Raw genomic sequence first — 24,953 nt, 5'->3', positions numbered from 1 at the left:
GTGGTCCATTAAGGATCAAGAGGTTGAGAGAGGAGGAGGAGGCTGTAACTACGATGTACTTCGAACCGTGGCCTCGGGATTCCTCCAGTGGTCTTTACACCACGTGCCGCCTAGGGACACTAAACTGATGGCTTTCACACGCCTGCTACAATTGTTAAGAATTTGATCCTTGGGTGTCCAGAGTTTTGCAGCCGCCAGACGCAGGGTGGAGGTCTGGGCCCAAGGGCGGGGCTTGGGGCCAGGGGGCGGTGCCAGTGACCGAAGAGCGGAACCTGCGACAGCCGCCCAGCGGCCCCGGCCTCAAGGAATGCCGGGAGTCGGGACCAGGCCGCGCTCTTACTCCTTCGGCTCCGCCCCCGCCTGTCTGTGTCTGCAGTGGCCGCCATCGATAAAGTTGTTGTTCTGCCAACATGGCGGCGCCCGTGGTGACTGGCCGTGCCGTGTTCGCCTAAGGTGGGAACCGAGGCGTAAGGAGGCGCAGGCCAGAGCCTGTGAGCAGGTAAATCCCTGACCCGGGCTCATAGGGGCAAGAGACGAGGCCTGATCTCCCCTCTACCCGGATTGGTAGATTTCGACTTGCCGGGAGCCGGAAGGGAAAGTGCGGGCTGGGTTTGGTGGTCTCGGAGCTGTGCAGTTTCCCAACTGGAAAAGTTTCTGAGATTCAGATCTTCAGACTCTTTGAGCCACCGACTCTGTTGATAGGTCTGGACCCTTTCCCAGAAAAACGCATATGTACGCATAGTTTTGTACTCAATTCCCTCTCTCCACCGCTCCACTACCCCGGTTGGTCCCTGGATCTTTGCTCCCGGGGCTGAGGCTTTAGACTCGAAAGACATCCATTGGCCCACATCATCTCTGTGACCCACAGATCATTGTAACAGCATGTTAGGGCTCTAAGTTCCTCAGAGATCATCTGGATTTACCCCTTTATCTTAAGGAGAAGCTGATTTTCCAGGCAGGAAGTAATTTCCCTGAGGTCACATAGAGAATTAGTTGGGGGTTTTTTTTTGTTGTTTTTGCACATAACTTAGCTCCTTTAAGATTAATTTCCCAGGTACATTCTTGCACACTTTCTTTTGGGCGCACACTAATGCTCTCGTGTGCTTCTCTGTGTTCTGTGTCTTTGCCCTTTTTTTCCTACTCTGCTAGGTTTCTCTGTCCGTATATGATTGTCATTTTGGGTCCAGTTCTCAGGCCCCTCCCTCTATGGTCACAGGCCGCTACCCCCACCATTCTCAAAAAACTTAACCTTAAGCCCTAAGTGAGGTTGAGATCAGGGCTGACTCTTAAAGAGGAGTGGAGTAATGGGGATTGATGCTTTGGAAGGATGTGGAAGAAGAGACAAGATTCCAAACATCTAGGCAAGGAACTGGATGTGACAGCTAAGGAAGAAAAGGGCCAAGTTGATCATAACACAAGATATGAATCACACCTTTCATATTCATGGTAGGGGCATGGCCCTCTAATAAAATGGCTGCTCCTTATCAGGAAGAGGCAGTGTCCATCAGGGCTTCGGTGGTGGAGTGTCCCAGAGCAGGGCCTGGGATGTAAAGAAAGGGAACTGGACTGAGCTCCAGGGCTGCAGTAAATCGTAGCCCTGAGTGCACTTATGGCTGAGTTCCCCTAACATAAAGGGTGTGGACTTTTCTTAAAGGGTCTTGACACATATATTACCAGATTGCTCCCCAGGGAGCTGGAATCAGTTTGCATTTCACCAGCAGTGTATAAAAGTGCACATTTCTTTTTATAACAGGTTTTTGCCAATCTGATAAGCAAAATATTTCCTTGTTGTTTTAATTTGCATTTCTTTGATTAGTTGTAAAGTCATTCTTTTTCAGGTATTTGTTAGCCAATTTGTATTTCCTCTTTTCTCCTTCCCCAGTTTTTAAAATTAGGTTGTTACTGTTTCTCTTCTCATATGTGAACTCTTTATAGAGAAGGGTAATCTTTTGTTGTAGTTTTGGCAGTTTTCTCTCAGCTTGTTGTTTGCTTTCTAATGTTGTTCGTGGTGGTTTTGATATGCAGGTATTTTACATTTTTTAGAGAGTTTTATTAATATTTTCCTTTATGAAATCTTCCATTGCTTTTATGCTTAGGACAGAACATCCTGCACCTTTTACAGAATTAGTACATACTCATCTATGTTTTTTCTTGTTTTATGGTATTTTAAAAAATTCTTTAATCTATGTGGGATTTACTCTGCTTTTTGGTTTGAGGTGGGGCTCTAATTTGAATCGGCCCCCCATTCATTGAATAGTCTATCACTTTCTAATCTATTTGTGCTTTTTGCTTTATGAACTTTAAGTTCTTTAAAATACCCGGATCCGTTTCAGAATTCTCTAGTCTATACCATTGATTTATGTACAGGAAATGTTATTAGTGAGCCAGGTATTATGTAAACATTTTTAGAAAGCTTACTGTTATGTAGACAGGGAATGTTGTTATACGTTTTTTATAATTTAGTGCATAGTATAAGTAAGTTATAGAGACAGGATTAGAATTTTAAATGAACTTAAATTCCTTCCTTCATATTGCTCATATTGGTGATCTGTCTGCACTCTTTGGTATTTCTTTTTTCACAATGGCTAACCAGCATCGAAACAAAACTTTTGAGAGGATCAAGAATTAATGCCAGCTTAGAAATAGAGACACAGATGTAGAGAACAAACGTATGGACACCAAGGGGGGAAAGCGGGGGGTGGGGGGAGGTGATGAACTGGGAGATTGGGATTGACATATATACACTAATATGTATAAAATAGATAACTAATAAGAACCTGTGGTATAAAAAATAATAATAAATAAAATAAAATTCAAATCAAATCAAAACAAAACAAAAAAGAATTAATGCCAGCTCAGAGTGCCAGTTTCTTCCTTTGTTTCTCTGTGGTTTTGAAAGGTCTGTTTTTGTCTATTTCTGCACTATAGCTAATGCTGTTATGCAGGAAGGCAGAAAGTTTAGGCTATTTAGTCATAAATCTTAAATATTTGATGAACTGTCACCTTAGGCTTTAACACAGTGATAAAACATGAAACTTCTTCTATGAGGTCATTTCTGGAATTCACCTTTGGAGGAAACCAATGAAACATTAAAGTTGAATTTTGATTCGCAGCTAGATGTCTTAGTGGGCCCCAACCTGTGGGTTGTATTCCAGAAAACCATAACACTCATCACTGTTACACATGTTATATATTTATTTGTTTGTTTCTTATCTGCTTTTCTCTACTAGTATATAAGTGCCATGAAAGAAGGGACTTTGTTTTTGTTCACTGCTCTATCCCCAGTGCCTAGAATAGTGTGTGGACCTAGTGACGCTCAATAAATATTTGGTAGGTGAATGAAGAACTAAATGAATAAGCAGTCTTCTAAATAATGGTTATTTCCTGGCTCAGCCTACTGAGTATACTTAACTTGTAATATGTATGAAGAATGCTAATCTTTGCTCAGAGTCTCCGATCTTCCGGGGAGACCTGTGTTCAGATCTCTTCTGATACTTGAGCCTAAGGCCAAGCCCAGATGTGCTTAGAGCTCTTCTGAAGCCTGGATGACGGGAAGTAAAGCCTCCTGTACAGACCCTGGGCTGGCCTAAAGGCGAGGGCCGGAGGTGGCTCTGCTGCTTCCCATGCAGGCAAGCTGTGAGGTTGCAGCAGGAGCTGGCCCAGGTGGTGGTCTCCTTTTGTTCCTATGGGGCTTTTGTATCTTTGTTGTTTGGGAGCATCGAACACCTTTAATATTTTCCAATTAAGAAGTTTGTGTTTAGCTCAATTGCACTTCTAAAGTATTCTTTTCAGGGAAAGAAGTCATCAGAATAAGAGGAAAGCATGTGGACGGGCAGGGAGCGCTGGCTGTGCTGAATGGAAGGATGAGCTCGGGGAGGTTCCGGGCGGCTCACACGTGTGCTTTCTGCCCTCTCTTTCAGGGCCTTCCCTGCTTTTGAAGAATGGCTCCTTCCTGGCAGAGGCTGGGTTTATATGCCTCTCTTCTGAAAAGGCAGCTAAATGATGGTCCAGATGTCATCAAATGGGGAAGGAGAGTGATTCCAGGATGTTCCAGAGGTATTTACAGTGCTACGGGAAAGTGGACCAAAGAGTATACGCTGCAGACAAGAAAGGATGTGGAGAAATGGTGGCATCAACGAATAAAAGAACAGGCCTCCAAAATGTCAGAAGCTGATGTGAGTATTCTTTTATATATATATTTTGGTTGCACCAGGTCTTAGTTGCGGCAGGTGGGCTCCTTAGTTGTGGCATGCGAACTCTTAGTTGCTGCATGCATGTGGGATCTAGTTCCCTGAACAGGGATCGAACCCGGGCCCCCTGCACTGGGAACTTGAAGTCTTATCCACTGCGCCACCAAGGAAGTCCCGTGAGTATTCTAAGAGACGCTGAAAGGGTAGAGAAGAGGGACTAAGGGCTTGGACTGGGGTGACACTGCCTGAATTCAAATAAGTTATTGAGTATGTGACCCTGAACCAAATTTCTGAATCTCTCAGGGCTTCAACTTTTTAAAATCTAAAATGAGCAGTGTTAATAGTAGCGCCCACCTGCTTCCCAGGATGCTGGTGAGGGGTAACTGGGATGAGACCAGGATGGTGCTTGGAGGAGTTTCAGTGTGGTGCACATACAAACAAGGTGCATGCAAATGGTGCCACACTGGGCATTCTGGAGCAGCATTTACTGGGGAAACTCATCAAGACAGGAGCCACAGCAGATGTCAGGTCCTCTGTGGTCCACTGCATGGTGGGGCAGCACACAGGGATCCAGCAGGGTCACATAGGAGACTCTAGGAGAGGCACCTGGGCCCCTCAGCTGTGGAACTTTTAAGCTCCTGCATATTCTGAGAAGTACCTCCCTCTCCCCTCCCATGACGTCGACCTCCAACCCTATTCTGCCATCATGGCTTGGGAGGTACCAGCCCTTCCCAGGTGTGATCTGGGACTGGGGTCCAACCTCATGGTCGCAGCTATATAAGTTAGTGGACCCTTGGCTTCTGGTCTGTCTGCACCAGCTCAGTGCTCTACCTGAATTAATTGTCTTAAGCACTTGGCTGTAGCCAATTTCCATGGAGTGCTCTGCTGGAGGCCAACTCCTTCTCTGGGAGGCCAACCTGCTGGGGATCAGTCTTGGATGCAGTAACCCTTACCTTACGATATTGGTCAAAATGACAAATGGAAGATGTGATTTGTTACATGAAATGTTGAATCTGATCAGAGCACAGCACTATAAAATAAAGTTTTACTCTTAAATTCTGACCATCCTTTCATAATAGTTACCAGTCAAATAATACTGACCCTCTATGTTTAATTAAAGAGATTAGGCCAAAGACAAGCAGTTGAGTAAATATATATCTGCACAAGACCACACTGTGCTTGAATCACCTTTCCTGATTCTCCACTCTTATCAGACTCATTCTTTCTATGAGATTGATCATTATGAAAAATGGGGGTGGGTAGCTATTTGTGTTAAACTGAAGGATGGTTTTTGGCATTAGTTACAAAGAAAATCTGGTATTTAAGAGCTGTAGTGTGTAACACGTGAAATGATAAAAAGCAAGGTTTAAATATAATGCATAATTATACAATAAAAGCTTGACTTTTACCTCATTAGGAAGTGAAAATTCTTCGTGGCAACATGACCAGACTAATGTAACTAAATGTATTTTGGAAGCAGACCTTAGAGAGCAGTTTAATTCTCAATGAGGAGCATAAAATTAGCTTTTTTTCTTTTTACTTTTGGTTTAGATTTAGTCACTCCCAAACATTTTGAAGTTGTAGCTTTTTGTTCTTGTGACATAGCATTCTTAAGCATATGGTTGTGTAAAAAACTAAATGGATCAAAATAAACTGTGTTTCACTAGTTGGGTAAATAGCTTGAGGGACATTTTGGGTGATCCCCTGGTGGCATTCTATGAGGGTTTGAATCAGGGAATGGCAAAGTGGAGAGAGCACTGGATCGGGAGCTTGGGCAGTAATACTGGTTCTGCCCCAAATCAGTGTGATCTCATCAGCATCGTTTAACCTCTTTGATCCTCAGATTCTTTGCATTGTTTATCTCACAGAATTGCTTTGAAAATCAAATGAGAAAATATGACTGAACCCATTTTATAAACTGAAAGAGGATAAAAATGTGTGGTGTGTCTTTGTTAGGAATGAGAATATGACTAGATGCTGGTGGATTTTGAAGCATCTATGATCAACCTCTCTCTGGTATTAGCTACATTTGAAATCCACCTGAATGAGTTTCTAGAAGTTGAATATTTTGCCATCATCATCATAATCATCGTTATAAAAAGAACTTCCATTTAATGAGCATTTTACTATGTCAGCCACCATCTTTCCATTTATTATCTCATTTAAATCCTGAAATAACCCTGGGGGTGGGTAGTATTATCCTCATTTTGGGGGTAAGAAAACAGGCTCAGAGGGAGGTTTGGTAACTTGTTGAGATGCACAACTCACTTGTGGCAGAGCCCAGAACTCAAACCCAGACACGTTTGATTTCTGAGCTCATGCTTTCACCAGGAACCTTCTTTTGCCTTGCCTTTGATTTATAGATTGTAAACCGAGCCCAGAAAGACAAAGGAATTTGCCTAAGGTCTCACAGCTAGTGCCAAAGCTCGACCAGATCCCAGGCTGCAGGCTCCTATTGAGTGGTCCTTCCCCCTCCATCCTCTAGACTCAGAGACAGCTTCAGAGCATGATCTATAAAGAGGCAGAAGTTATCTTTCTCTTGATGTTAGAAGCTGACAAAAATAATAGGACCCACTTATAAAAACCATCCTTTTTCCATCACTTCCAATCTTAATTTCTTTTAAAGGCTTAAATTCTTACACTTTTATATAATTATGAAAATTTTCCTTTCAATCAGATTCCTACTCAATTATAGTATAAATTCCCATAATTCCTTATTTCCACTCCCAGAGATAGGACTCATTTCATTGTCACAGAGGAAAATGACTTAATTCACACAGAAAAGCAAAAGGCAGGGGCAGGCAATAAGCTGAATACCTTTTCTGCAATAAATAAAAATATTCATGAATAGTAAAGACTTTGCTAGCAATACTTTTCTTTTTTTTTAAATTAATTAATTAATTAATTAATTTTTGGCTGTGTTGGGTCTTCGTTGCTGCGTGCAGGCTTTCTCTAGCCATTGAGGTGGCTTCTCTTGTTGCGGAGCACGGGCTCTAGGTGCACGGGCTTCAGTAGTTGTGGTGTGCAGGCTCAGTAATTGTGTCTCACGGGCTCTAGAGTGCAGGCTCAGTAGTTGTGGCACATGGGCTTAGTTGCTCCGCGGCATGTGGGATCTTCCCTGACCAGGGCTCGAACCCGTGTCCCCTGCATTGGCAGGTGGATTCTTAACCACTGTGCCACCAGGGAAGTCCAATACTTTTCCATATATATTCTGTAAACTCAGTTTTGTAATTTGGCTTAGCTAGTATATAATGAATCCCTCGATTTTGCTATAAATTTAATCTTTGTTGGATAGGCATACAAAATGGAGATGTTAATGAAGAAGCTATATGTGGAAAATGTTTGGGGCAACATTGTTAAATAAACATAATTTTAATATATATGTCACTATAATAAAATCAAAGTGATTATAATAAAAAGTAGGTTTAATGTAAAAACTTTAAAGTGAAAAACTAGAGATAGTTTATATCAAGGATTTTATTGTTTTTTTCAGGTCCCAAAGAACTCTGTAACAGCTGTTTTCCCATGTCCCTAAAAATTCCCAAAGGAAAGGCAGTAGGCCTAATCCATTGCAATGAGTAATGTTTGAATCGAGTGGATAGTCTGCTTATTTCCTATTCTGCACCAAGTATCAGAACGAGGTCTTGTACTTCCTTTGAGGGATTTGTTTACAAGCTGAGAGGATTGTCTGTCACTTGCCTTCTTAAAGAAGGAAAGTCCTGAGTCCCCACTAACTCCTGAATCTCAAGTCCTCTCTCATGCTCCTGAGGTTTTCCTAAGAGTTATGGATCCACATTAAAGTACATGATCAATGTGGGGCTTTCTATCCGTTTCTAGAAATCAATAGCAGCTGTCACTTCAGTATTCCAGATTTCCAAGTTTATGTATTATCCAAACTTCTTATTTATTCACTTTTCCCTTCTCTTCCTTCAGGCAGCTTTACTTACCACTCACTCAGTTGGTAATTTCCAGAAGATGGGCAGTACAGAGAAAAGTGCCACTCTGGTCTGTTTTGCCACCCTTTAGGGGCCCTGCTAAAGATTTGTTTAACTTCTTTGCTGAAGGATGTGTAAAGCAGGGGGTCAAATGAGATTTGGAAAGAATCTGATTTCTGGTTTCTTCTGTTCCCCTGATTACAGTTGGCTGTCAATTATCAGTCATGCAAATACTTACCAAAAAATACCTCCCCAATACACACACATACCCAAAAGAATGGTTATGAATATTCTGTCTTGCATTTGTTTTCATTAATTTTGGAGAAGCAAGGCCTTAAAGAACTCTAGTAGAGCTCACAGAAGGGAGTAAGGACAGAAAGAGAAAAATAGAAGGTGGCAAAAAAGTAATGATAACATCAGACAGTCCAGACCCTTAGTGACTAAACAGAAGCAGTTACCTGTTCTCTTCCTTTCTTCAGAGGCACCCCTTCTCCCCAGTGGGAGGATTTAAGGTTGGATAGGGGGAACATTCCTGTCACCTGGACAGGATTGCTGAAGTGTGCTGGGAAAAGTGCCCTTCAGTAATAAGTGCTCTGCAGAGGTCTGTTATCAGGCTTCAGAGCACAAAGGCCGACAAACATTTATCCAACAGTTATTAAACTGGGAGGTGGGCGGCCGGGAAGGTGGGGTTGGGGGGAAGGGATGATTAAAACATGGTCCTTGCCCTTGAACAATAGGTCCCCAAAAGGAATCAATTAAATGACACCACCTTTCCTGTGGAGCGTTGTCCCCTCATGTGCACAAACTCGTGACAGCATTCACCATTTTACTGTGGAAGAACTAAGGTGCCAAAAGTCAGTGTTCCAGTGAGGACCTCCTGCCCTGTGTTCATTCCATTCCAATGCATTTACCTTTCTTCTGTGTTTCTCGTGATGAAGCCGCGTCTTTGGAAGTTGGAGAGTTATGTAACCCTGGCCTGAGGCTGCCTGTAGATCACCCCCTGGGAAATGGCAACCTGGCTAAAATTTTCTCATTACCTTCGCATTTCAACTTTTTCTGTTGAAAGATAAGCTCACAATACAGCAGAGAAACCCGGGACCTGAACCGGTGCCTGAGGACCCTGCTCGTACTGTTCAATCCAAGTCTGCGCGCAGCTACAGGGAATTTAGGGAGGGGCCCCATTTTTAGACATGTCACATCTCTGTGATTCACCATTGTTTCCTTGAATTATATGGACATATGTGTCAGAGCTTCATTTGGAAAAACATATAGTTCTTTAAGACCTAGATAGCTGTCCTAAAAGAGAAGTTTTTAAAAGAGAAAAAGACAGATTTAAAAATACATATGGGTAATAGGACTTTGAGGTTGTTTGGCATTATTTTGGACATTCTTTAGGTTAAGCCAGGGCTTTGAATTTTGGTATTAGGCATTTTTGTCAGTTTACCTTATAGGAATGGTTTTTTAAAAAGAAAACTTTTAAAAATGTTAAATTATTACCTTGAGTAAAATGCCAAAATATTATGTGCATGCAGGTTTCCCCGTGAATGCTTAATAAATACTCATTGTCATTTTTTTGTCATTCTTTCCTAGAAATCAAAGCCCAAGTTTTATGTGCTTTCCATGTTCCCTTATCCTTCCGGCAAGCTGCACATGGGCCACGTGCGTGTGTACACCATCAGCGACACCATTGCACGCTTCCAGAAGATGAGAGGGATGCAGGTAAGGCAAGAGGCCTGCTGGAATAGCACTTTCCTGCCCGACTCAGGACAATATGAATGTAGGACAAAGGAAGAAAACCAATCTTAGTTAAGATTAGGACAGCTTTGAAGATAAACATGAAAAGCTCAGGGTTTCCTCTCATGAATTGCAGGACATAATAAAGCATCCAGATTAATTGGGGGGCAGCCGCGTGTTGGATGTTGCGCTAGGGAGGGAGGTGGGGTGTGGATGCAGTGGAAGGAGGTTACAAATGTGGGTACCACATGATATCTCCTCAGGAGGAGTTCACAGTCCAATGGGGCTGACATCCATAAATAGACAAACATTGAACAGGGGAATGAATCCAATAGTAGACATGAGGAACAAATGCTGTGAGTAGGAAGTGGGGCCACAAGAGATTTTTCTCCTTGTATTTGATATTTTCTGTATTCTCTAATGAGCATGTATTTATTTTATAATGGAAAAAGTAAAATTTTCCTAACAAAAAAATATGTGGGGAGTAACAGCTCTGCGGGAGTTGGGGAAGGCTCTGCTAAAGAGGGAGCATCTGTCCTTGAAGGACAAGGTGAAATTTCCTGGGAGAGGAGGAGAGGAACCCTTGCATGTCTGTTGTGGGTAGACCCCTTTACCTCACTGCCAGTTACCCCAGAGCCTGCGCTCTACTCTTTACCAACACGTCATCTGTAAGATGAGGTGGCAATGATCATAGCAGCTTCTTTAACACCTTACAGAGAGAGGCAGGATCAAAGAGGGGCTGAGAGCATGGCCCATTGAACCAGATGGCCAGCATTTGAATGCCAGCCCTGAACACTTAGTAGCTATTCGACTTTTGACTAATTACTAAATTAACGTCTCTAATACCTAGTTTTCTCTCATCTGTAAAATGGGGATAAAATATTACCTGCCCATTGGACTGTTACAAGGATTGAAAGAGGATGACTATGAAGCACTTAGCACATAGCTGGCGCATAAGTATGTAACCAGTAAATATTAGCATCGCCAGTGGAGGGCTGGAGCCTGCTTGTACCAGCTCCTGAGAGCTGTGCGCATGTCTGCCCAACTTCATGTTAATTATTTGTCACCTTAGTAGCTTGAAATCCACCATGGTGGGAGTATTTACATCATGGAAATCAGCAAAGCCTACAAATCAGGGCTTTTTCTGCCAGAGAGTTGATTGTTAAACATTTACTGGCATTCCCACTGGCTGTTGCTATTATTAACCTCTCAGGGTCTATATAAAGGTTATCTGCCCCCTCCCAGTTCTTTATCAAGATTTTCTTTTAGAAAGGTACATGAATCCATTGTCATAATTGGTTTGAAAATTTGTGCTGAACTGACATTGGCAGCAAGAAGTATTCCTAAAAATAAAAAGGAAGTCAAGGTATAATGTCTCTTTGTCACTTGAAGAGTTAATGACTTTTACTGTCAGATTCAGAGATTTGCCTTCTACAGGGGATGTCTCCCTGGGCTATGCCAGGTGTTATTTTTCCCAGATACTGCTTTCCATCACTTCTGCAATGTTTATTAGAAAGAGGTGGTGCAGAATAAATTGGCTCTTGTCATGAAGCATAATATCTAACTGTGTTTCTTCAACTAGATTTATTATTATTATTATTTTTACTTAGACCAACTTATTTTGGACAATTAGTGAGTACAGGCCAGTTGCTGAAGATTAACCTTTTAAAGCAAAACTGTACATTTATGGTACATTAGTGGATAAGTGGTTGAGGGGATGTAGGTGGGACTCTAATTCCCTTGGATGGATGAGACGTTACAGAGAAAGCTCAAGGCAGAACCCCAGGCCCAGAGATAACTGGGACCCCTGTAGGCAGCTTAGGCCCAAAAGACAAAATGGAGTGCCTTACAGTAACTGAAGCCCAAGGTCAGGCTGGACCCAGGGACTGGGCAACCCAGGTTTGAACCCCACTGTACCACTTTCTCACTGAGTGACCCTGCACAAGTCATTTAATGTCTGTGAATCCTACTCTCCTTGTCTTTAAAATAGGGATAATAATATAGTAATAATTATTCTTCCCTCCTGGGTCGTTGTGTGGGTTAAATGAGATAGTACATGTGTCTGGCACATAATAGTCCCTTAATAAGTGGTAGTCATGATTATTATTTATACTGATCTGACTTACTCTGGGAAGTCATTTAATAAGTGAAATGAAATCTAATTCATTTAGTAAATGAATCTGTGCTCTCTTCTGCTTGGGGCCTGCTGCATGGAGTTGCCTTCTGAGAAACAACTAGACTGCAGATCATCACCTGCTATTTGTATTATCTATCCTGTGACTCGGTTGGTTCCTGAAACCACTCTTTGTTATTTGGTTTATGGTATCTTAGTCATTGTGACCAGCAGGCACCTAGGGTTCCCTCTGTTCCTCAGTTTCAGTTGCTCTCTTTAAGATGATAAGCTATCTTGGAAGGGGGCGGGTATCCTCCAGGCTCTCTTGAAATTAATTTCTTGTTAATTTTCATAGCCCATATTTAAGTCAGATCATCCCCAAGATAACCGCCAAATATGATGAAAACTTGTCCAGCCATTTCTAAGTGGTAATGGCAAAAAAGAAGCAAATCTCTGTAATGGTGAACAGTGTGAAAGCCTGTTGAGCTTCCTGTTGTTTTAAAATCCTTCTTTCCCAATGTCAGGACTAGTCCCAGGGATTGGGATTCAGGTCAGGTTCAGTGATCCTTACTCTAAGGAGGGAAGGAATATCTGCTCTGCAATAGCAAGGTCTGACATGTGTATTGATTAATTCATTCTGTACATAGTCCTTGGGCACCTGCTTTTCCAAACACCAGCCTTTCTACTGTATTGTATAGTAGTATTGGAGTCTTAGATTCAAAATCAGTCAGTAGGCCTAGGAAAAATTCAGTAAGCTTGCCTTTTTCTATAATTTGTTAATTTGTTGGTAGATTTGCTTAATTTTTTTTTTTTTAAGATTGATTTATTTATTTGGTTGTGCTGGGTTTTAGTTGCGGCAGGTGAGCTCCTTAGTTGCGGCAGCTAGTCTCCTTAGTTGTGGCTCACTGGCTCTTTAGTTGTAGCATGCGGTCTCCTTAGTTGTGGCAGGTGGGCTCCTTAGTTGTGGCTTGCCGGCTCCTTAGTTGCAGCATGTGGGCTCCTCAGTTGTGGCTTGCGAACTCTTAGTTGCAGCATGCATGTGGGATCTAGTTCCCTGACCAGGGATTGAACCCAGGCCCCCTGTATTGGGAGCATGGAGTCTTATCCACTGCACCACCAGGGAAGTCCCTGATTTGCTTAATTCTTTTTATTATTATTATTTATTTTTAAAAATTAATTAATTAATTTTATTTTTGGCTGCACTGGGACTTTGTTGTTGCGCACGGGCTTTCTCTAGTTGCAGAGAGTGGGGGCTACTCTTTGTTGCGGTGCGTGGGCTTCTCATTGCGGTGGCTTCTCTTGTTGCGGAGCACGGGCTCCAGGCATGCGGGCTTCAGTAGTTGTGGTTCGCGGGCTCTAGAGCACAGGCTCAGTAGTTGTGGTGCATGGGCTTAGTTGCTCCACGGCATGTGGGATCTTCCCAGACCAGGGATTGAACCCATGTCTCCTGCATTGGCAGGCGGATTCTTAACCACTGCGCCACCAGGGAAGCCCCCTGATTTGCTTAATTCTTGAATGGAGATATGGAAGTCATTCTAAGGCACACTAAGAACAGTAGATGAGAAGTAAATAGTGGAGTGACCTTTGCACCAAGTCTGCTCTCTTCAAGGCCACCAGTGACCTCCCTGGATGTGTCTCTGTCATCCTGTCTCACCTCAGTGGGATGTAATACAGTAGAACATTTCCCCCTCTGTGAAAGACTGTGCTCTTGGCATGAGACCCCACTCTCCAGGTTTTTTTGCTGCATCTTGGTTTCTTCCTCCCAGTTTACTCCACAAGGTTTTCCTGCTCCACTCCATCTTTGCATACTCTTATCAGGTTGGAAAGTTCTGCTTTAAAGGCAGACCTCAGGGATTGTGTGGGTTTTGTTCCAGACCACTGCAATAAAGTGGATATTGCAATAAAGTGAGTCACAGGAATTTTTTGGTCCCAGTGCATATAAAAGTAATGTTTACATTATATTGTGGTTTGTTGTGTGCGATAGCATTATGTCTTTTAAAAAATGTACATACCTTATTAAAAAATAATGCTGTTGGAAAAATGGTGCCAATAGACTTGCTCAACGAAGGGTTGCCACAAACCTTCAATTTGTAAAAAGCACAGTATCTGTGAAGTGCAGTAAAGCAGAGTGCAGTGAAACGAGGTTATCCCTGTATTCCTAGTTTGCTCAGAATTTTTATCATGAATGGGTATTGAGTTTTGTTATATGCCTTTTCTGCATCTATTGAGACAATACATGGTTTTTCTCCTTTAATCTGTTAATGTGATGTATTATGTTGATTGATTTTTTAAAAATATTAAACCAACATTGTGTTCCTAGGACAAATTTCATTTGGTCATGATGTACTTTTTTGAATGTATATATTGCTGTATTCATTTGTCAATATCCCTATGTGCCTGAAAGACACTGACCTGTAATTTTCTTTTCTTGTAATGTCTTTGTATTTAATATCAGGTTTATGCTAGCCTCATAAAACAAGCTAGGAAGTGTTCCCTTCTTCCCATTTTCTGAAAGTGTTGTGTATTATTGGTGTTATTTCTTTCTTTATTGTTCAATAGCATTCACCAGTGGTGGTATCTTGACCTAGAGCTTTCTTTGTGGGAAGTTTTTAAATTACAGTTCTATTTCTTTAATGGATATCAGGCTATTCAGATCTTCTGATTTTTTTTTCTGTGTCAGTTTTAATTTGTGTTTTTCGAGGGATTTGTCTACCTTACCTCAGATTCCTTTCTAGACTGCCTTCTCTTTTTTTTCTCTATCCACTTTCCCTAGGTAGGCTCTATCCTCTTTAGTTTAAATATGATACTTTAAAAAATTATAAACATTTCCAACACAGGAGTACAGAGAACATTATTCTAAATACTCAGACCCGCCATCCTGATATAACAGATATTACCATTTAATCTTGTTAATCTCAGCTGTTTTTTTTCTATGTTGCAGATATGTTTCTATGTTGTGCCTCTCCACAATCAGATTCCAGTCCTTCAGTTAAAAAAAAAGCTAGTGTCTCTCCTTTGCCTTCACGTTTTCATGCTTTTATTCTATGTATTGGTTATGGATACATACACACTTGTATGTAGTATTGTGTGTTTTAAATTTTATGTAAAAGACATCTTAATATTCTGCATGTTTTTTCAGTCAGTATTTTGTTTCAAGATTTAATCTATGTCTCTAGAGTTAGTTCATCCATTATAAGTGCTGTATAATTATGACAATATTTAATTATCCATTTTCACATTGATAGAGTTTTAGGTTGTTTTAGATTTTTGTTCCAATGAACATCTTTGCACCTGACTGTTAGCCTGTGGGAGAAGTGGCATTGCTGGGTCATAGAGTGTACACTCCTCAGCATAAATATATCTTGCCAAATTGCTTTCCAAAATGTTGGTGCCAATTTATATTCCTACCAGAAATGAATGGCATTTCGTATAGCCCTACATCCCTGACAATACTCACTAATGTTAGGCTTTTAAATCTTTGCTAATTTGATATATGGGAAATGGCATCTAATTGTGTTTTTAATTTACGTTTTCCTGAGTTCTGTCCTAGTGAAGCTATTTTTTATCTATTTAAGTTTCCTCTTCTCTGACTGGCTTGCTCACATTATTTGCCAAGTTCCTCTTGGGTTGTTTGTCTTTTTCATATTGTTCTTACTGTTCATATAGTTCTTTTTTTTTTTTTTTGGGTCTCAGTTGCTGTGCACAGGCTTTCTCTAGTTGAGGTGAGCAGGGGCTACTCTTCATTGCTGTGTGAGGGCTTCTCATTGTAGTGGCTTCTCTTGCTGCAGAGCATGGGCTCTAGGCTCACGGGCTTCAGTGGTTGCAGCACGGGCTTCAGTAGTTGTGGCGCATGGGCTCAGTAGTTGTGGCGCATGGGCTGTAGGGCGTGCGGGCTCTAGGGCACGTGGGCTTCAGAAGTTGTGGCTCGTGGGCTTAGTTGCTCTGCGGCATGTGGGATCTTCCCGGACCCGGGATCGAACCCGTGTCCCCTGCACTGGCAGGTGGATTCTTAACCACTGCGCAACCAGGGAAATCCCTCATATAGTTCTTTATATAGTCTGGATTATTGATTCTTTGTTAGTTAAATACAATGCAAATGTCTTCTCCCAGTCTGTGGTTTGTCCTTGTATTTTGTGAGCCTGCCAGACTGCAGATTGTAATTTGGGTTTGAGAATGGACAAGAATGATGATTTGGAAAGTTCAAGATTGCTTTTACTTTGGTTTCCTCCTATAGCAGCAAGTAAGTTGTGCAAAGGAGAGAAATGAGACAAGAGTGTAAGCAGATCATTGGGGTCCCCCACGTTCTTGTTGTAGTCAGTGGAGATGTGCCTGAGGCCATGATCATCACAGTTCTCTTGGGGAAACCTAAAGTCACAAAGTTGGCCAGGCCTTGGGCATACAAGTAAATTACATGTGGACTTGGCAAGTGGAGAGGGAGGTGGTTTGGGGGTGATGAGTTGATCAGGAATCTGTGACTTTAGTCAGTGGCAGTGGCCTCCCACCCGCCTCCTACCTCACAGATTTGTTGCAAGGTTCATGTGCAATGATCAATGAGAAAACTCTTTAAAAACCATAATGCAATTTTCCAGTGTAACCCAATTAATAATAGCAGTAATACGGTAGTCCTGAGGTTTGGATGTTTAAGCAGGAGCCACTTGAAGCCAGAGATAAATTATTCTCTTTCAGGAGTCAGTAAAGACCACAGTGCCGATCGGTTTCTTCTTAAACTCATACAATGTCTGATGACATATTTAAAGTTTAGCACCATATGGTGATTTTGTTGTGTTTTCATATGTTGTATGCACAGATGGTTAGAAAATAAAATTACCCACCTCCCACCTCGGCTGGTCTCCTCAGCACCTTCTGGGCCAGAAGCAGGGCAGTTAAAGCATCAAGCTGCCAAGTCCCCCCTCACAGAGTTGGACCTTGAGTAATTTGTCTCAGGCAAAACGCCTCAGGGCACTGCCCAAGTAGTGTTTTCCGCCTGGGCCTTTTTGCTATTCCCTGTGGAGGAGGAAGGAAATTGAGGCTATGTGTCTGGCACCCGCATGATCATAATGCAATTACCCACAAATATCAGGAAGTGAGGGGAGTTCTTAGCAAGTGAACCATAATATACGTTTCATCAGCTTTCAGTTGGCCAGTCAGTCAACAAGTGTTTATGAAGCGCCCAGAGAATGCATCGCATGGCATTTAGTTTTCAGATTTTCTAATCTCTGGGGCATCTGAAAGTAGAGAGTAGATTTCCAGGGCTTATCCTCTCAGATGTAATTTGAAAGGGACAATGAGTTGCTAGTCCAGTATTTTGATTGGAAACTGCCTGATTTATCTGCCTCACATTCCCAGAGGTCTTCTGTTTTGGGTCTAGTTACTGTCATTTGGATTCTTTACCCTGAAGTATTCGCTTCATTTTGATCCCCAACCTGTAATAATAGTGAGTTATTAAACTTGCTAAACAAAATTAAATGTTGTGTTTCTCATTTCTTGGAAATAAAGTGTTGAATCTACTCCACAGAAACCACGGCACTCTCTGAAAATAGCAATTTTTTTCAGAAGCAGTAACCATGGTTGCTCTTAATTAGAAGCTGAATTGGTTTCAAATATAAAGTTTTGTTTTCTGATGAAAGGGAGAGAAAGCTGGTCATTCCTGGGGAATTGGTACTTCTCTCTCATTGGGAGGGCAGACAATCAGCTGCCCCAGCTCCCTTCCCTTCTTAACCACCAAAGTCTTCTTAACTCTCCTTCATCTTCCTTCCCGTGCTGGAGGAAGAACTGTACTTTTGCCTGTTCGTTTCTTCCTTCTTAAAAAAGGTATTTTTAACTTGTACATAAAATTCCATATTCTCCCCTTTAAAAAGGAGAGATACAACATAGATAAGGCTGCAGTCCCCTTTGACTGCCCACTCCCCCCAGGCCCTTCTGGACAGTGATCCCTATCATTTTCTAGGGTATATCCCTCCAGAGCCTCATCTGTACATTGTCACACGTAACTGTGTTCTCCTGTATCCCTTCTCGTCTGCTTGCCATCCATCCTGCCTGCCAACCCTGAGATGCCCATAGCTCTGCCCAAATGGAGGCAAGAGGTCCTGTTGGGTAAGCCATGGTCATGTGACTGGGTCCACACCAGAGGCTGGCCTAGCTTGAGCTTCTAGGTCTCGCTTCCTGGCCAGCTCTGTCTAACTTGACAGGGCTCTGATCCCTGTGTTTGCCCCTCATCAGTAGCTGGCCCTCACGCGCCTTTGATATCTCGAGTCATGGTAAATTTTGCAGTCCTGTAGTGTTCCTTTGCTGGTCTTTGACTAGTTTGCTGTCAGATGGATCTCCTGCTTTGCTTTGTATGGTGGAAAGCAGAACTCTGCAGGCCACATTTCCCAAGCTCTGGTGTCAGCTGGCGTCTGGCTGGTTTTGGACAGGAAGAATTCTGGCAAGACTGTAGGGGAGGAGGAAGGAAGAAGCCAAGGAATTTCTCTCTCTCTGCCCTGGTTAGTATCTCCTTCATTAATCCAGTTCCATTTGGCCAGACCTGCCTCTTTCAGCTTCTGCAACTGATCTCAGCCTTTGGGTTCAGTTATCTCTGCTTCCTCCCTTTGTTCCTTCAGTCTAGAAGTGGGGGCAGTGTCCCACTCGTCCTAATTTCCGGGTTGTTTCCCTGTCCTCTTGGCTTCTCACTCAATTTAAAATACTTAGAGCATTTGTTAGAAGAACAGCTGGAAATGATGGTTTTTTACACCCTGGAAGTTTATTTTATGATTTCCAAGTTATAGCTGCCAGGACTTCTTGATTCCCTTTCTGCTGAAAGCACTCATCCAAGAAGAGGTTAACACCTAGGGGATTGAGAGGGCTCAGGTGGCCCTAAAATATAAATCCAGATGTTGGTGGGCGGGTTGTTGTTGTTGTTTTTAGGAATAATTGTCTAGTTGGCATATGTGAACTGTAGGTTTAGTTACTTGTGGAACTATGGAAGGATTAAACCAAGTTATGGTGATAGAAAAGAATAGGAATTTTAGAAGCCAAAAGGAGAGTTTAGAGTTCCTCCAGTGAATGTTTTCGATACTCTTGCCCATAGAGAAATCACAGACAAGAAAGTGGGCATTATATATCCAGAATGGGGGTATTTGATCTGGATGATGTAGAACAGTGGTCCCCAACCTTTTTGGCACCAGGGACCGGTTTTGTGGAAGACAATTTTTCCACGGACCACGGGTTGTGGGGGGATAGTTTCGGGATGATTCAAGCACATTACTTTGTTGTGCACTTTATTTCAATTATTATTACATTGTAATATATAATGAAATAATTATACAACTCACCATAATGCAGAATCAGTGGGAGCCCTGAGCTTGTTTTCACTTGCCACTCACTGATAGGGTTTTGATATGAGTCTGCAAGCAATTCATTTATTATGGTCCCTGTGCAGTCAAATCTCTCTGCTAATGACAATCTGTATTTGCACCCACTCCCCAGCGCTAGCATCACTGCCTCATCTCCACCTCAGATCATCAGGCATTAAATTCTCATAAGGAGAGTGCAACCTAGATCCCTCGCATGCACAGTTCACAGTAGGGTTCGCGGTCCTATGAGAATCTAATGCCGCCGCTGATCTGACAGGAGGCAGAGCTCAGGCAGTAATGTGAGTGAAGGGGAGCAGCTGTAAATACAGATGAAGCTTCGCTCGCTCGCCCGCCTGCCCACCGCTCACCTCCTGCTGTCCGGCCCGGTTCTTAACAGGCCATGGACCTGTACCAGTCCATGGCCTGGGGGTTGGGGACCCCTGATGTAGAAGAGACCAAGAGGTGAACGAGGTGGGCAAAGGCAGCACTGACATGGTGTCTTTTAAATAAATAGGCTATAACAATTTGACCAGCAAATAGAATCTGCTGCCCAGGGGAAAGGGACAGGCTTTGGTATTTTGTAATCTTGTTATAGGTCTTTACTTTGTTCCTTCTGGACAGTAGTGAGTCATCTTATGGCACAAGAGTGAGTTCTGCCCTTGGTCACTGGATGTCTGGGAAACCCAAGGTGTAGAATTGGTTGGACCATTTCCTGTTCCGTAGAAACTTGGTTCACAGGGACATTGACTCCAGTGGTCCAGCCCATGGTGGAAAGAACTATCCTGACTCCCCACAGTCTGTATTCCAGGGCAGACATTTGTTTTTTGTTAATTTCTGGTAAGACTGTGAAATATTAAGGAGCTTTAAGATTTTTCTAACTTTCTTTTCTTAGTGGATCTTTATTGGAGTATAATTGCTTCACAATACTGTGTTTTCTGTTGCACAACAAAGCGACTCAGCCATATGCATACACATGTCCCCGTATCCCCTCCCTCTTGAGCCTCCCTCCCATCCTTCCTATCCCACGCCTCTAGGTCATCGCAAAGCACCGAGCCAGTCTCCCTGTCCTATGCTGCTGTTTCCCACCAGCCAACTATTTTACATTCGGTAGTGTATATATGTCGATGCTACTTTGCCCCAGCTTTGCCCTCCCACCCCATGTCCTCAAGTCCATTTTCTATGTCTACTTCTTTATTCCTGCCCTGTAGCTAGGTTCATCAGTACTATTTTTTTTTCTTAGATTCCATATATATGTGTTAGCATACGGTATTTGTTTTACTCTTTCTGACTTACTTCACTCTGTATGACAGTCTCTAGGTCCATCCACCTCACTACCAATAACTCAATTTCATTTCTTTTTATGGCTGAATAATATTCCATTGTATATATGTGCCACATCTTCTTTATCTATTCATCTGTCGATGGACATTTAGGTTGCTTCCATGTCCTGGCTATTGTAAATAGTGCTGCAGTGAACATTGCAGTACATGTTTCTTTTTGAATTATGGTTTTCTCAGGGTATATGCCCAGTAGTAGGATTGTGAGTCATATGGTAGTGCTATTTTTAGTTTTTTAAGGAAACTTCATACTGTTTTCCATAGTGGTATATCAATTTACATTCTCACCAACAGTGCAGGAGGGTTCCCTTTTCACCATACCTTTTCCGGCATTTATTGTTTCTAACTTTTTTGATAATGGCCATTCTGACCGGCGTGAGGTGATACCTCATTGTAGTTTTGATTTGCATTTCTCTAATAATTAGTGATGTTGAGCATCTTTTCATGTGCCTCTTGGCCATCTGTATATCTTCCTTAGTGATATCTATTTAGGTCTTCCGCCCATTTTTTAACTGGATTGTTTGTTTTTTTGATATTGAGCTCCATGAGCTGTTTGTATATTTTGGAGATTAATCCTTTATCTGTTGTTTCATTTGCAAATATTTTCTCCCATTCTGAGGGTTGTCTTTTTGTCTTGTTTATGGTTTCCTTTGCTGTGCAAAAGCTTTTAAGTTTAATTAAGTTCCATTTGTTTATTTTTGTTTTTATTTCCATTACTCTAGGAGGTGGGTCAAAGAAGATCTTGGTGTGGTTTATGTCAAAAAGTGTTTTTCCTATGTTTTCCTCTAAGAGTTTTATAGTGTCTGGTCTTACATTTAAGTCTTTAATCCATTTGGAGTTTATTTTTGTGTATGGTGTTAGGGAGTGTTCTAATTTCATTCTTTTACATGTAGCTGTCCAGTTTTTCCAGCACCACTTATTGAAGATGCTGTCTTTTCGCCATTGTATGTTCTTGCCTCCTTTGTCGTAAATTAGATGCCCATATGTGCATGGGTTTATCTCTGGGCATTCTATCCTGTACCATTGATCTATATTTCTGGTTTTGTGCCAGTACCATACTGTCTTGATTACTGTAGCTTTATAGTATAGTTGAAGTCTGGGAGCTTGATTCCTCCAACTCCGTTTTTTGTTCTCAAGATTGCTTTGGCTATTCAGGGTCTTTTCTGTTTCCATATGAATTATAAGATATTTTGTTCTAATTCTGTGAAGAATGAATGCCATTGCTAGTTTGATAAGGTTTGCATTGACTCTGTAGATTGCTTTGGGTAGTATAGTCATTTTCACAATATTAATTCTTCCAATCCAAGAACATGATATATTTCTCCAGCTGTATGTCATCTTTGATTTCTTTCATCAGTGTTTTATAGTTTTCTGAGTACAAGTCTTTTGCCTCCTTAGGCAGGTTTATTCCTGGGTATTTTATTGTTTTTCTGGCAGTGGTAAATGGGAGTGTTTCCTTAATTTCTCTTTCAAAATTTTCATCTTTAGTGTATAGGAATGCAAGAGATGTCTGTGCATTAATTTTGCATCCTGCAACTTTACCAGATTCATTGATTAGCTCTAGTAGATTTCTGGTGGCATCTTTAGGATTCTGTATGTATAGTATCATGTCATAAGCAAACAGTGACAGTTTTACTTCTTCTTTTCCAATTTGTATTCCTTTTCTTCTCTGATTGCCATGGCTAGGACTTCCAAAACTATGTTGAATAATAGCGGTGAGAGTGGACATCCTTGTCTTGTTCCTGATCTTAGAGGAAATGCTTTCAGTTTTTCACCATTGAGAATGATGTTTGCTGTGGGTTTGTTGTATATGGCCTTTATTATGTTGAGGTAGGTTCCCTCTATGCCCACTTTCTGGAGAGTTTTTATCATAAATGGGTGCTGAATTTTGTCCAAAGCTTTTTCTGCATCTTTTGAGATGATCATATGGTTTTTATTCTTCAGTTTGTTAATGTGGTGTATCACATTGATTGATTTGCGTATACTGAAGAATCCTTGCATCCCTGGGATAAATCCCACTTGATCATGGTGTATGATCCTTTTAATGTGTTGTTGGATTCTGTTTGCTAGTATTTTGTTGAGGATTTTTGCATCTATATTCATCAGTGATATTGGTCTGTAATTTTCTTTTTTTGTAGTATCTTTGTCTGGTCTTGGTATCAGGGTAATGGTGGCCTCATAGAATGAGTTTGGGAGTGTTCCTTCCTCTGCAATTTTTTGGAAGAGTTTGAGAAGGATGGGTGTTAGCTCTTCTCTAAATGTTTGATAGAATTCACCTGTGAAGCCATCTGGTCCTGGACTTTTGTTTGTTGGAAGATTTTTAATCACAGTTTCAATTTCATTACTTGTGATTGGTCTGTTCATATTTTCCATTTCTTCCTGGTTCAGTCTTGGAAGGTTATACCTTTCTAAGAATTTGTCCATTTCTTCCAGGTTGTCCATTTTATTGGCATAGAGTTGCTTGTAGTCATCTCTTAGGATGCTTTGTATTTCTGCGGTGTCTGTTGTAACTTCTCCATTTTCATTTTAATTTTATTGATTTGAGTCCTCTCCCTCTTTTTCTTGATGAGTCTGGCTAATTGTTTATCAATTTTGTTTATCTTCTCAAAGAACCAGCTTTTAGTTTTATTGATCTTTGCTATTGTTTTCTTTGTTTCTATTTCATTTATTTCTGCTCTGATCTTTATGATTTCTTTCCTTCTGCTAACCTTGAGTTTGGTTTGCTCTTCTTTCTCTAGTTCCTTTAGGTGTAAGGTTAGATTGTTTATTTGAGATTATTCTTGTTTCTTGAGGTAGGCTTGTATAGCTATAACCTTCCCTCTTAGAACTGCTTTTGCTGCATCCCATAGGTTTTGGATCGTCGTGTTTTCCTTGTCATTTGTCTCTAGGTGTTTTTTTATTTCCTCTTTGATTTCTTCAGTGATCTCTTGGTTATTTAGTAACGTATTGTTTAGCCTCCATGTGTTTGTGTTTTTTACGTTTTTCCCCCAGTAATTCATTTCTAATCTCATAGCATTGTGGTCAGAAAAGATGCTGGATATGATTTCAATTTTCTTAAATTTACCGAGGCTTGATTTGTGACCCAAGATGTGATCTATCCTGGAGAATGTTCCGTGCGCATTTGAGAAGAAAGTGTAATCTGTTGTTTTTGGATGGAATGTCCTATAAATAGCAATTAAATCTATCTGGTCTATTGTGTCATTTAAAGCTTCTTTTTCCTTATTAATTTTCTGTTTGGATGATCTGTCCATTGGTGTAAGTGAGGTGTTAAAGTCCCCCACTATTATTGTGTTACTGTCGATTTCCTCTTTTATAGCTGTTAGCAGTTGCCTTATGTATTGAGGTGCTCCTATATTGGGTGCATATATATTTATAATTGTTATATCTTCTTCTTGGATTGATCCCTTGATCATTATGTAGTGTCCTTCCTTGTCTCTTGTAACATTCTTTATTTGAAAGTCTATTTTATCTGATACGAGTATTGCTACTCCAGCTTTCTTTTGATTTCCATTCGCATGGAATATCTTTTTCCATCCCCTCACTTTCAATCTGTATGTGTCCCTAGGTCTGAAGTGGGGCTCTTGTAAACAGCATATATATGGGTCTTGTTTTTGTATCCATTCAGCAAGCATGTGTCTTTTGGTTGGAGCATTTAATCTATTCACATTTAAGGTAATTATCGATATGTATGTTCCTATGACTGTTTTCTTAGTTGTTTTGGGTTTGTTTTTGTAGGTCCTTTTCTTCTCTTGTGTTTCCCGCTTAGAGAAGTTTCTTTAGCATTTGTTGTAAAGCTAGTTTGGTGGTGCTGAATTCTCTTAGCTTTTGCTTGTCTGAAAAGCTTTTGACTTCGGCATCGAATCTGAATGAGATCCTTGCTGGGTAGAGTAATCTTGGTTGTAGGTTTTTGTCTTTCATCACTTTAAGTATATCCTGCCACTCCCTTCTGGCCAGCAGAGCTTCCGCTGAAAATCAGCTGATAACCTTATGGGGATTACTTTGTATGTTATTTTTTGTTTTTCCCTTGCTGCTTTTAATATTTTTTCTTTGATTTAATTTTTGTTAGTTTGATTAATATGTGTCTTGGTGTGTTTTTCCTAGGGTTTATCCTGTATGGATCTCTCTGTGCTTCCTGGACTTGGGTGACTATTTCCTTTCCCATGTTAGGGAAGTTTTCAACTATAATCTCTTCAAATATTTTCTCAGACCCTTTCTTTTTCTCTTCTTCTTCTGGGACCCCTATAATTCGAATGTTGGTGTGTTTAGTGTTGTCCCAGAGGTCTCTGAGATTGTCTTCAAGTCTTTTCATTCTT

At 41.3% G+C, this 24,953-nt stretch overlaps 1 protein-coding gene across 7 annotated transcripts in view; it reads left to right on the top strand.

Annotated features, from left to right (window-relative positions):
- The first annotated feature begins 338 nt into the window (after nt 1-338).
- Nucleotides 339-24,953, top strand: part of LARS2 (leucyl-tRNA synthetase 2, mitochondrial) — a 159,425-nt gene continuing 134,810 nt past the window's right edge. For 5 of the 7 annotated variants that reach the window (XM_082347356.1, XM_082347358.1, XM_082347360.1 and 2 more), the window contains exons 1-3: nt 339-499; nt 3,921-4,175; nt 9,716-9,844. In XM_082347356.1, the coding sequence (XP_082203482.1) occupies nt 3,942-4,175; nt 9,716-9,844 (363 nt within the window). In that variant the 5' untranslated portion in view covers nt 339-499; nt 3,921-3,941. The remainder of the gene's footprint in view (nt 500-3,920; nt 4,176-9,715; nt 9,845-24,953) is intronic. The other 2 variants (XM_082347357.1, XM_082347359.1) reach the window with 2 other exon arrangements.

Source organism: Balaenoptera borealis (assembly GCF_965194805.1).
Source record: "Balaenoptera borealis genome assembly, chromosome: 12".
NCBI lineage: Eukaryota > Metazoa > Chordata > Mammalia > Artiodactyla > Balaenopteridae > Balaenoptera > Balaenoptera borealis.
The sequence above is the reverse complement of the archived record's forward strand: the minus strand, read 5'-3'. Positions and strand labels throughout refer to the sequence as shown.